The sequence below is a fragment of the Balaenoptera ricei genome, chromosome 11 (assembly GCF_028023285.1).
Source record: "Balaenoptera ricei isolate mBalRic1 chromosome 11, mBalRic1.hap2, whole genome shotgun sequence".
NCBI lineage: Eukaryota > Metazoa > Chordata > Mammalia > Artiodactyla > Balaenopteridae > Balaenoptera > Balaenoptera ricei.
Window position 1 is genome coordinate 101,886,413 of NC_082649.1, and position 13,196 is coordinate 101,899,608.

The 13,196-nt window shown below is 36.1% G+C and overlaps 1 protein-coding gene across 5 annotated transcripts in view; it reads left to right on the top strand.

The window, feature by feature from the left end:
• Positions 1-13,196, top strand: part of PPARG (peroxisome proliferator activated receptor gamma) — a 136,674-nt gene that overhangs the window by 86,856 nt on the left and 36,622 nt on the right. For all 5 annotated transcript variants that reach the window (XM_059940412.1, XM_059940411.1, XM_059940414.1 and 2 more), the window contains one exon: positions 1,129-1,298. In XM_059940412.1, coding sequence (XP_059796395.1) covers positions 1,129-1,298 — 170 coding nt within the window. The remainder of the gene's footprint in view (positions 1-1,128; positions 1,299-13,196) is intronic.

Sequence of the window (13,196 nt, forward strand, 5' to 3'; positions counted from 1 at the left end):
CTTCTCAGGGACATTTTCCAGCATGATTACCTTGCCAGGTGCATCTCAGGCTAAGAGTCCATCCCCCCCAAACTTTGAATTCTTTTTTCCACTTGTAAGTAGATAAGGAACATTTTGTTACTTTTTATAACTTATCTCTAAATCACTATTGCATCTTTCCTAATTCTGCAGTTTGAACAGCTTACAGTGAAACCTATTTTTCAGCACAAATTTAAATGTTGACATTGTAGACTGTTGATAAATCTCCATGCCATTAACGCAATTCACATCAAGCCATCAGACTCAAGAAAAACTAAAACTGCACTTTTCAAGATTAAATTTCTATGATGCTCTTTACTTGATTTTTATCTCTTTGCTGATATGCTGTTTTTCCAGAGCCACCACCATGTAACTGCAGCCATTACTTGACAATAAGTAAGAACTTCCTGTAGTTCTAGTTTTTTTTTTTTTTTTAAGATAAATGATATACTTGGTTATATTTATATGTGTGGCTTTCGGTTGGAGCCTAATATGAAAATTTAACAGGCCTGATCCTGACCAGCGGAAAGATAGTGCTTGCTTTCCATAGGGCCTCTCTCTATCAGAGATCATTTTACAAACCATCTTTTCTGACTCAACATTGATGGGAACCTGGTCTCTTACTTTTCATGTACCTTCAAGCTGGGCTTACCATTACCTTTCCATGGCAATGTTCCTTCTGTTTCCTTTGCAAGAGTGGTTTTAAAACACTTCTAAAATGCAACATTTAAATTAAAATGTATAATTTAATATTGTCACGAATGCCAAATACAGCACATTATGTAGCAAAATAACCTTAATGATCTCAAATACCATATGTTGCCTGTTAGAGCTTTAGTATTACGAGGTATTGCAGGGTCATAGAACCACAAAGTTAAAAGTTAACCACAAAGTTAACCCCATTTTTTTTCACAGGTGGGGCTCAGAGGTGTTGCGACTTGCCTGTGATTACAAAGCCTACTTTTTCCTGTGTATTTTTCATGTTCCATAGTGCATCTAACTTAAATAATAAAATAATGGCAGTAAGGTGTACTACAGTGACTTGCCCTGTTGCTTCTTGAGCATTGTTTTTCATGTGATAATTACCTGCTCATGTTTTTCTGTGCACAGGTGCAATCAAAGTGGAGCCTGCATCCCCACCTTACTATTCTGAAAAGACTCAGCTGTACAATAAGCCTCACGAAGAGCCTTCCAACTCCCTCATGGCAATTGAATGCCGTGTCTGTGGGGATAAAGCTTCAGGGTTCCACTATGGAGTTCATGCTTGTGAAGGATGCAAGGTAAAAAAAAATTTTTTCTTTTTTGAAATAATTTGCTGAAAATGTACCTATTATTTCATTTCCTGTTGCAAACAGATGGCAAAGAACTGAGATAACATTGTCAAGCTTTTAAATATTTTTGGTAAAACCCATTCTTCAAATGATATAATACTTGAAAACCTAAGAAAATTGTTAAAAGCAAGGCTACTTTGCCTCACTTCCCTTTTTCCAAATTGGTCCTATGCAGCACCATCTAATTCGAACCTTGCATTCTGCAGATTTAAAAAAAAAAAAAAAAAGTCACTTGTTCAAGGTATCATGGACAGACAGTGATGAGCTGACCCAGACTGGTACCCGGATTTCCTGAATATTCTATTTTTTTTTTTCACTATACCATGGAATATTCTGTGTATCTAAGACCCGATAGATAGATAGGTAGGTAGGTAGGTAGGTAGGTAGGTAGATAGATAGATAGATAGATAGATAGATAGATAGATAGACAGACAGACAGACAGATAGAGAATCTTCATTTGAGCCTTAGAACAGTCCTATAAAGTCAAGCTTATTTATGGCCAGTTTACAGGTGTAGAAATCATGAATCAGTGAGACTTGCCCATGGTCATCCATCAGTAAGTGGCAGAGCCAGGACCAGAACATATATCTTATGACTCCTAAACCAGTGCTCTGTGCTTTCTTATTCCAGCATCAGTTTGAGCTATGTGTTATGAGCAGGCAAAGCGATGTAACTATTTTGGAAAGGAGGTACTCTTTCTCCTCACCTCTTTTCTTTGTGCAAAAGGGTATTTTGGAAAGTTCATTTAGTAATATTCTGCCCAATTATTAAGAAAGTGTTAATCTACTCATATTTTATTTTATTTTTATTTTTTTAATTTATTAATTAATTTATTTATTTGGCTGCGTTGTGTCTTTGTTTCTGTGCGCGGGCTTTCTTTAGTTGTGGCGAGCGGGGGCTGCTCTTCGTTGCATTGCGCGAACTTCTCATTGTGGTGGCTTCTCTTGTTGTGGAGCGCAGGGCGCTAGGTGTGCGGGCTTCAGTAGTTGTGGCACGCAGACTCAGTAATTGTGGCTCACGGGCTCTAGAGCGCAGGCTCTGTAGTTGTGGCGCACGGGCTTAGCTGCTCCGCGGCATGTGGGATCTTCCTGGACCAGGGCTCGAACCTGTGTCCTCTGCATTGGCAGGCGGATTCTTAACCACTGAGCCACCAGGGAAGTCCCTCTACTCATATTTTAAAATGTAGTTAGTCTTTTAAAAGAATTGATTCTAATAGGCTCCATGAATAAAATAGTAATCGAATGGTACTTATTATATACTCCAGGGCTCAGAATAAATTGTTCATAAATACTTACCTTATAAAATAATGCTGCTTATAAAAGGTAAGATCAGATTCAATCCTCAGTTGGGCCTTTTTGTTCAGAATAAAGATATATGACAGCAGTTAGGTAGGTGTTAGAATATCTGGGTTCCTAACTGGACCATGGGCCAAAAAAGGAAGTTAATATTTATTGAATTTCTACTATGCGCCAGATATTGTGCAAGATGCTTTTGCATATTATCATTTTTAAACCATATTCTGCCTTAAGTTTTCACATGTATAAAATGATGGTGTTGAATTAGGTGATCTCTAAAACCTCTTCAGTCCAATAGTTTATTACTCCAAAGGCAACTTAATAAAGTGAAAGAGACAAGCTAGTGGTCACCTGGCCACTTGCCCAAGGTCCCTAACCAATCACATGAGCACTTCAGCCCTCAGACACCTTGTGTGTAAAACAACTTGGTTAGATTAGCTCCCCAAGGGCTTCTTATTCATCTCTAAGTTCTAAAATTCCAAAATGACTCCTTGAAATACTACTGGCAAGAGATGGCTTTCGTTTAAAACACGAAAACCCATTCATTCTGTGATTGAAACCAAACTAAAATATCTGTGATCTTATATGAAATCATTATGTTCCCAAGGAGTAGTAAGAACATGTCATTTTATTGAGTTAGATTTATATAATTTTGAGTAAATTGTGGCTAAATTCTGAGAAATACCCAAAGAAATCTTTCACTTTTGGTCATCTTGGTAATTTATGCTGATAAATAAAAGTATGGTTGGTTAAGTTTCCACAATAAATTATTATTTTTATGGGCTGGTAAAACACTTAGAAAACTAGAAGGCTTAAGCAAATAGTTTCACTGTGATTCTATTCATCATATATTTGTAGAGAGGTTTTTTTTTTTTCTGAAATTTTTTTTTTAATTTTTGAATTTTATTTAATTTATTTTTTTATACAGCAGGTTCTTATTAGTCATCAATTTTATACACATCAGTGTATACATGTCAATACCAATCGCCCAATTCATCACACCACCACCACCACCCCCCCCGCAGCTTTCCCCCCTTGGTGTCCATACGTTTGTTCTATACATCTGTGTCTCAACTTCTGCCCTGCAAACTGGTTCTTCTGTACCATTTTTCTAGGTTCCACATACATGCATTAATATACGATATTTGTTTTTCCCTTTCTGACTTACTTCACTCTGTATGACAGTCTCTAGATCCATCCACGTCTCGACAAATGACCCAATTTCGTTCCTTTTTATGGCTGAGTAATATTCCATTGTATATATGTACCACATCTTCTTTATCCATTCGTCTGTTGATGGGCATTTAGGTTGCTTCCATGTCCTGGCTATTGTAAATAGTGCTGCAGTGAACATTGGGGTGCATGTGTCTTTTTGAATTATGTTTTTCTCTGGGTATATGCCCAGTAGTGGGATGGCTGGGTCATATGGTAATTCTATTTTTAGTTTTTAAGGAACCTCCATACTGTTCTCCATAGTGGCTATATCAATTTACATTCCCATCAACAGTGCAAGAGGGTTCCCTTTTCTCCACACCCTCTCGAGCATTTGCTGTTTGTAGATTTTCTGATGATGCCCATTCTAACTGGTGTGAGGTGATACTTCATTGTAGTTTTGATTTGCCTTTCTCTAATAATTAGTGATGTTGAACAGCTTTTCATGTGCTTCTTGGCCATCTGTATGTCTTCTTTGGAGAAATGTCTATTTAGGTCTTCTGCCCATTTTTGGATTCGGTTGTTTGTTTCTTTAATATTGAGCTGCATGAGCTGTTTATATATTTTGGAGGTTAATCCTTTGTCCGTTGATTCGTTTGCAAATATTTTCTCCCATTCTGAGGGTTGTCTTTTCGTCTTGTTTATGGTTTCCTTTGCTGTGCAAAAGCTTTTAAGTTTCATTAGGTCCCATTTGTTTATTTTTGTTTTCATTTCCACTACTCTAGGAGGTGGATCAAAAAAGATCTTGCTGTGATTTAGGTCAAAGAGTGTTCTTCCTATGTTTTCCTCTAAGAGTTTTATAGTGTCTGGTCTTACATTTAGGTCTCGAATCCATTTTGAGTTTCTTTTTGTGTATGGTGTTAGGGAGTGTTCTAATTTCATTCTTTTACATGTAGCTGTCCAGTTTTCCCAGCACCACTTATTGAAGAGACTGTCTTTTCTCCATTGTATATCTTTGCCTCCTTTGTCATAGATTAGTCGACCGTAGGTGCGTGGGTTTATCTCTGGGCTTTCTATCTTGTTTCATTGATCTATGTTTCTGTTTTTGTGCCAGTACCATATTGTCTTGATTACTGTAGCTTTGTAGTATAGTCTGAAGTCAGGGAGTCTGATTCCTCCAGCTCTGTTTTTTTCCCTCAAGACTGCTTTGGCTATTCAGGGTCTTTTGTGTATCCATACAAATTTTAAGATGATCTCTTCTAGTTCTGTAAAAAATGCCCTTGGTAATTTGATAGGGATTGCATTGAATCTGTAGATTCCTTTGGGTAGTATAGTCATTTTCACAATATTGATCCTTCCAATCCAAGAACATGGTATATCTCTCCATCTGTTGGTATCATCTTTAATTTCTTTCATCAGTGTCTTATAGTTTTCTGCATATAGGTCTTTTGTCTCCCTAGGTAGGTTTATTCCTCGGTATTTTATTCTTTTTGTTGCAATGGTATATGTGAGTGTTTCCTTAATTTCTCTTTCAGATTTTTCATCATTAGTGTATAGGAATGCAAGAGATTTCTGTGCATTAATTTTGTATCCTGCAACTTTATCAAATTCATTGATTAGCTCTAGTAGTTTTCTGGTGGCATTTTTAGGACTCTCTATGTATAGTATCATGTCATCTGCAAACAGTGACGGTTTTACTTCTTCTTTTCCGATTTGGATTCCTTTTATTTCTTTTTCTTCTCTGATTGCCGTGGCTAGGACTTCCAAAACTGTGTTGAATAATAGTGGTGTGAGTGGACATCCTTGTCTTGTTCCTGATCTTAGAGGAAATGCTTTCAGTTTTTCACCACTGAGAATGATGTTTGCTGTGGGTTTGTTGTATATGGCCTTTATTATGTTGAGGTAGGTTCCCTCTATGCCCACTTTCTGGAGAGTTTTTATTTAAATGGGTGTTGAATTTTGTCAAAAGCTTTTTCTGCATCTATTGAGATGATCATATGGTTTTTCTACTTCAATTTGTTAATATGGTGTATCACATTGATTGATTTGCATATATTGAAGAATCCTTGCATCCCTGGGATAAATCCCACTTGATCATGGTGTATGATCCTTTTACTGTGTTGTTGGATTGTGTTTGCTAGTATTTTGTTGAGGATTTTTGCATTTGTATTCATCAGTGATATTGGTCTGTAATTTTCTTTTTTTGTAGTATCTTTGTCTGATTTTGGTATCAGGGTGATGGTGGCCTCATAGAATGAGTTTGGGAGTGTTCCTTCCTCTGCAATTTTTTGGAAGAGTTTGAGAAGGATGGGTGTTAGCTCTTCTCTAAATGTTTGGTAGAATTCACCTGTGAAACCATCTGGTCCTGGACTTTTGTTTGTTGGAAGATTTTTAATCACAGTTTCAATTTCATTACTTGTGATTGGTCTGTTCATATTTTCTATTTCTTCCTGGTTCAGTCTTGGAAGGTTATACCTTTCTAAGGATTTGTCCATTTATTCCAGGTTGTCCATTTTATTTGCATAGAGTTGCTTGTAGTAGTCTCTTAGGATGCTTTGTATTTCTGCACAGTCTGTTGTAACTTCTCCTTTTTCATTTCTAATTTTATTGATTTGAGTCCTCTCCCTCTTTTTCTTGATGAGTTTGGCTAATGGTTATCAATTTTGTTTATCTTCTCAAAGAACCAGCTTTTAGTTTTATTGATCTTTGCTATTGCTTTCTTTGTTTCTATTTCATTTATTTCTGCTCTGATGTTTATGGTTTCTTTCCTTCTGCTAACTTTGGGTTTTGTTTGTTCTTCTTTCTCTAGTTCCTTCAGGTGTAAGGTTAGATTGTTTATTTGAGATTTTTCTTGTTTCTTGAGGTAGGCTTGTATAGCTATAAACTTCCCTCTTAGAGCTGCTTTTGCTGCATCCCATAGGTTTTGGATCGTCGTGTTTTCATTGTCATTTGTCTCTAGGTATTTTTTTCATTTCCTCTTTGATTTCTTCAGTGATCTCTTGGTTATTTAGTAACGTATTGTTTAGCCTCCATGTGTTTGTGTTTTTTATGTTTTTTTCCGTGTAATTCATTTCTAATCTCATAGCGTGGTCAGAAAAGATGCTTGATATGATTTCAATTTTCTTAAATTTACTGAGGCTTGATTTGTGACCCAAGATGTGATCTATCCTGGAGAATGTTCCGTGCACACTTAAGAAGTGTAATCTGCTGTTTTTGGATGGAATGTCCTATAAATATCAATTAAATCTATCTGGTCTGTTGTGTCATTTAAAGCTTCTGTTTCCTTATTTATTTTCATTTTGGATGATCTGTCCATTGGTGTAAGTGAGGTGTTAAAGTTCCCCACTATTATTGTGTTCCTGTCGATTTCCTCTTTTATAGCTGTTAGCAGTTGCCTTCTGTATTGAGGTGCTCCTATGTTGGGTGCATATATATTTATAATTGTTATATCTTCTTCTTGGATTGATCCCTTGATCATTATGTAGTGTCCTTCTTTGTCTCCTGTAACATTCTTTATTTTCAATTCTATTTTATCTGATATGAGTATTGCTACTCCAGCTTTCTTTTGATTTCCATTTGCATGGAATACCTTTTTCCATCCCCTCACTTTCAGTCTGTATGTGTCCCTAGGTCTGAAGTGGGTCTCTTATAGACAGCATATAGATGGGTCTTGTTTTTGTATCCATTCAGCAAGCCTGTGTCTTTTGGTTGGAGCATTTAATCCATTCACGTTTAAGGTAATTATTGATATGTATGTTCCTATGACCATTTTCTTAATTGTTTTGGGTTTGTTTTTGTAGGTCATTTTCTTCTCTTGTGTTTCCCACTTAGAGAAGTTCCTTTAGCATTTGTTGTAGAGCTGGTTTGGTGGTGCTGAATTCTCTTAGCTTTTGCTTGTCTGTAAAGCTTTTGATTTCTCCATCGAATCTGAATGAGATCCTTGCCCAGTAGAGTAATCTTGGTTGTAGGTTCTTTCCTTTCATCACTTTAAGTATATCATGCCACTCCCTTCTGGCTTGTAGCGTTTCTGCTGAGAAATCAGCTGTTAACCTTATGGGAGTTCCCTTGTATGTTATTTGTCGTTTTTCTCTTGCTGCTTTCAATAATTTTTCTTTGTCTTTAATTTTTACCAATTTGATTACCATGTGTCTTGGCGTGTTTCTCCTTGGGTTTATCCTGTATGGGACTCTCTGCGCTTCCTGGACTTGGGTGGCTATTTCCTTTCCCATGTTAGGGAAGTTTTCGACTATAATCTCTTCAGATATTTTCTCTGGTCCTTTCTCTCTCTCTTCTCCTTCTGGGACCCCTATAATGCGAACGTTGTTGCATTTAATGTTGTCCCAGAGGTCTCTTAGGCTATCTTCATTTCTTTTCATTCTTTTTTCTTTATTCTGTTCCGCAGCAGTGAATTCCACCATTCTGTCTTCCAGGTCACTTATCCGTTCTTCTGCCTCAGTTATTCTGCTATTGATTCCTTCTAGTGTAGTTTTCATTTCAGTTATTGTATTGTTCATCTCTTTGTTTGTTCTTTAATTCTTCTAGGTCTTTGTTAAACATTTCTTGCATCTTCTCGATCTTTGCCTCCATTCTTTTTCCGAGGTCCTGGATCATCTTCACTATCGTTATTCTGAATTCTTTTTCTGGAAGGTTGCCTATCTCCACTTCATTTAGTTGTTTTTCTGGGGTTTTATCTTGTACCTTCATCTGGTACATAGCCCTCTGCCTTTTCATCTTGTCTATCTTTCTGTGAATGTGGTTTTTGTTCCACAAGCTGCAGGATTGTAGTTCTTCTTGCTTCTGCCTGTAGAGAGTTTTAACATTTCTGAGAACAGCTAAAAGTTGAAAGACAAATATTGTAAGTAGCTAAGTTCTGAGGGCATAAAAACTTAGAAGATAAAAGAAAGCAAAGAAGAAAAGTAGCAAAAAGAAAACAGGGAGAAGAAAACCCAAGTGCCCTCGAGTTACAAACAGAAATGTTCTAAGGCAAAAATGGAGAATAAACACTTAGAATCTGATGAATCTAGGGGAGTCCTTCACCTACCAGAGATAAACAAATAAAGAAAAGCAGTAGAAAAAAATTAACAGTATTGTATAGTAACCTGCAGTAACTTGGAAACCATTCAAAATATAGATTACAGACTTCCTAGACTAAAATGCAAGGAAGGTTATGCTATCCTTGGAAGGGAAAATAGACATCTGGTCATTTTAAAGTTAAGAACAAGAAAAATGTTAGAGGAATAATGTAATTTGGCTTCTCCAAGTATAAATCATCAGTTCTCAAATTGTGGTCTGGGAATGGGGTCCCTAAGACCCTTTCAAGACACCCATGAGGTTGACGCTATTTTCATAATAATAATAAGTTGTTATTTGCCTTTTTCATTCTCATTCTCTCAGGAGTGTAAGTGGAGTGTTCCAGAAACTGCATGACATGGAATGTTAGCATAGTTCTGATGCCTGATGGAATGTGGCCTGTGTGTTCTTGTACATAGTAATTTCTCAGGTTTTATTTCTATTCTGATCAATGCTAATAGGTATAGCCCACATAAACAAAAGCTCTTTGGAAACCTCAGCAATTTTCAAGAGTAAAGGAGTATGGAGACCAAAAAGTTTGAGAACCACTGTTACAAGGAATGAGGCTGAAGACATACTGACTCATTCTTTGCTACTATGGAGTTAAACAGAATTGCTGCCACACTCTGAATGCAGCTAAATTAGACCAGTGGCTGTCAGTAATCAAAGATATCACCTTAGGTCATCAACAATACTCAGTGAAAATGAAATTAACACATGTGTAAGACTCACCTGTATGTGTTTTCTGAAAGGTGCTTTGGCAATTTAACATTTGTCATTTCAGTAGAATGTGGGATATACCCATAATTAAAATACAGTTGACCACAAACCTGCAAACTAATTTATAGATTGCAAAAAATAGTTATAATCCTTAAGATAACTGTCAGTAGGTCTTCTTAAACAACTTTACAGTGCCAGTGGAACAGGTTTATGTTGGTGATCCTTGCCAAAATTCAGATAGGAATAAAAAGATTGGGTTTGGATTACAGGGAAACAGTGATGGAGTATTTGGTTATTAACGTTACAGATTTAGGTAATGTATAACCTGTAGCTACTGAAAGACTAATAAACTCTACAGCTTGCTAAGCTGGCATTTATTGCTTACAAATTGGACACTTATTTTTTTCTCTAGTAGGTTTTCATCATATTTTTGTGTCTTTAGTGAAAGATCATTTTAGAACCATAGACTTAGCTAAAGGCATAAGGAAGCACAATCTACCATACAATACAGTGTAATCTGTTTTTGTATTTCTATGTATTTTTTGTATTCCTACCTCAGAAAGAGTTTTTAGTATATTCCCATATGCCAGTGGCAGCTCGTTGATTCAGCCTCTATGGGCCATACCATTTTATGATAAAGCTGAATGCAGGGCGTTTAATCTCATTGTAAACTTAACAATACCACTCTTAGGTCTCATTGCACCTGATGTTTTGTTACTTGTAAAGCAATGAAGGAGAGGTTGGAGAAATTTTTTTTTAAAGCAGAAAACCCCCCCCCCTCCAAAATGGGCATTACGTTCTCACAAGCAAATATAAGGACTTTATAATAAAAATATACACAAAACAATTTTCTGAAATGCTGACTGATGCATCTCCATCACACCAGTTCACAGACTTCATGATAATCAGAACTGTGAGCTGTTGAAATTGCACACCATTTTATGGACGCTGACACAATAAAAAAGAGTGTTGTTAGAGAGTGTTTCTTTATTGGCAATATGAAGAGACTTTTGAGAAGCCTGCTTCATTCTTCAAGTCAAGAAATAATTTTACAGAAGAAACACTGAGAGCCTTGTATCTTCCTCTCTAGATTTCTTGAAAGAGTCAAATTGTAAGAAAACGGTTGGTTATCATGAACTTAGTCTTAAAAGAAAAGTAAAAGTAAGTTCCAAGCTTGTGCTGGAGTCTGTATATATTTAGTTCAAGATTTTCGGTGCATAGTCAGTACGTAAATGATATACAGAATGATTATCCTTCAACATTGGAATCATTACAAAAAGAATGTGATACACTTTGAAAGACATCATAGGATTCAAAACAAAAAATCACATTATAAGGGTTAAGCTTAAAAAACATAATTCTCTTATTAAAAAGCCTTCCTCTCCAACCATGCCAAATAAGTGAGTACTCTGGGACCTGGCAGCTAGCCAAGCAGCATTTTCAACCACTAATATTAGGTTTTAACAGTGAACATCAGAGAAGCAGTCAAGGATATCATAAAATATATATGGTCACAATAGCAAAAATCAAAACAAAATTTCTCACCAATATTTATCAGTGACAACAGTTCTGTACTTTAGCCTTGTGTGAATCATTGGGGGAAAAATGGCTTTTAAATATTTAAAACTTCTTAGAACCCTTTGAGAATTAAAGAGGCTTAACTTCCCAGCATACCGTACACAGGACATACTGTTTGAGATATTAGTGATCTCGCAAGAGGTAGGGAAAACTCTCCAAAACATTAATAGCAAAACAAACAAAAAAGCAAATCCTAAGTCTTGAGATGTAGCTGCAGGCATACTTGGAGGGGCAGGGCAGAGTTTCCTCATGATAGATGCCCACAGGAATACTGAGGTGCAACATTGCCCCACAGGTAGATGCCTATGTCAGTATTCTGAGCTGTCAGTGAGGAGAAGCTGAGTCTGGGGCTTCTGAGTTGAGCCACAATTCTCAAGAGAGTCTGAAATAGTCATAAGCCAGTGGCACTCCTGGCTTTCAACAGAAGAATCTTTAAATTCTCTTTGGAGGAAAGAATTCCCAATTTAGACCCTGTAGGATTCTCACAGTTTAAGGTCAAGAAATGAGTTCAAAATAAAATGTCAGCAAGCACGTAAGTAGGCAATCAACTTGATGACATTCACCAGAAGTAAACAAATAAACAAAAAAACAGACTTAGACCTCTCCACCCCTACCCAAGGAAAGCAGATATTGGAATTGCCTGATACAGAATGTACAACAGCTGTGTATGAATTGTTCAAAGATAGAGGGCAGAATCATAGCAATGAATGAGCAATAATAGACTATCTGACCAACAGCTTTGAAAACAGGTGAAACTTCTAAAAGTGAAAAATACAATCATTGAAATAAAAATTCAATGCAAGGGTTAATTAGCATACTAGAAACAGGAGAAGAAAGGATTACTTAACTGAAAGATATATGCAAAGAAATTACTAAAATGAGACCAACAATGTCTTAAAAGAATATGTCCTACCCAGAATCTGCTAGAATTTGAAACCTCTTTTAGTTCTTTAAGTATTCATAGGATCTTTGAATATTAAAAATATGTCTTCTTTAGTGATGAATAGTAAGTAATGTACAGAACTCTTCTTACTGATGAACTTTGGTGAGAAGAGTTTGCTTTTACTTACTTTTGCCATTGTAATTATATATTTTTTGTCATCTTATTTGGCTCTTCTGATGTTTACCTTCGTGATCAACATTAATGAGTAATTAATGGTAAGAAGATGAAAAATATAAAAGAGAAGTTGGGAAATATTGAAGGATTGAAAAGAAATTCTAACACTTAACTAATTGGAGTACCAGAGCTGATGAACAAGTGAAACCATGATGCAGAAACCATGTGCAAGAAGATAAATGAAAGAAATCCATGGCTAGACACACTGCAGTAAAACTGCAGAATATGAAAAACAAAGAGAATATATAAATGCAACCAAAGTCAATTGACAACCAACATCTCAACAGAAACAATGAAAGCACAGGGACGATGGAATTCAGAGTGTTAAGAGGAAAAACTGAGTGCCCTGTGATCTTTCAAGAATGAGAGCAAAATGAAAAGGTTTACAAGTTAAAAAAAAAAAAAAAGACTGAAATAGTAAACTTCAAGGATAGTAAGTCATAGAGAGGGGAATATATTTGTAATACCTGTATATAGTATGATACTACTTAATAAAGCCCCCAAACTGGCATACCTAAGCAATGTATTATTTAGTTTTATAGATTGTGTGATAAAACTATATTTTCTTAAAGGTCAAGGAAATGATAAACTCAAAATTGGGGATAATGATTATATTTTCAAGAGGCCACAGAGGCAGGAGTTGGATAAGGGAAGAACTCATATGTGCATGCAAGTGGCTGGTTATGATTTTAAATCTTGGGTTGAACAATGGGCTCGTGTGATAATTACCTTATTATGTTTTATAGTTACATGTATTTCCTACATGTTTGTAATTATTACCTTTAATAAGATAGCAACAAAAACTGAAAGGAAAAGAGTGTGCCAGTGGCCTTGTAATATCTCAGTCATAGTTTAGAATCACAAAATATCAGAGATGGCCTAGAAAGGAAGTTAAACGACACACACATTTACTC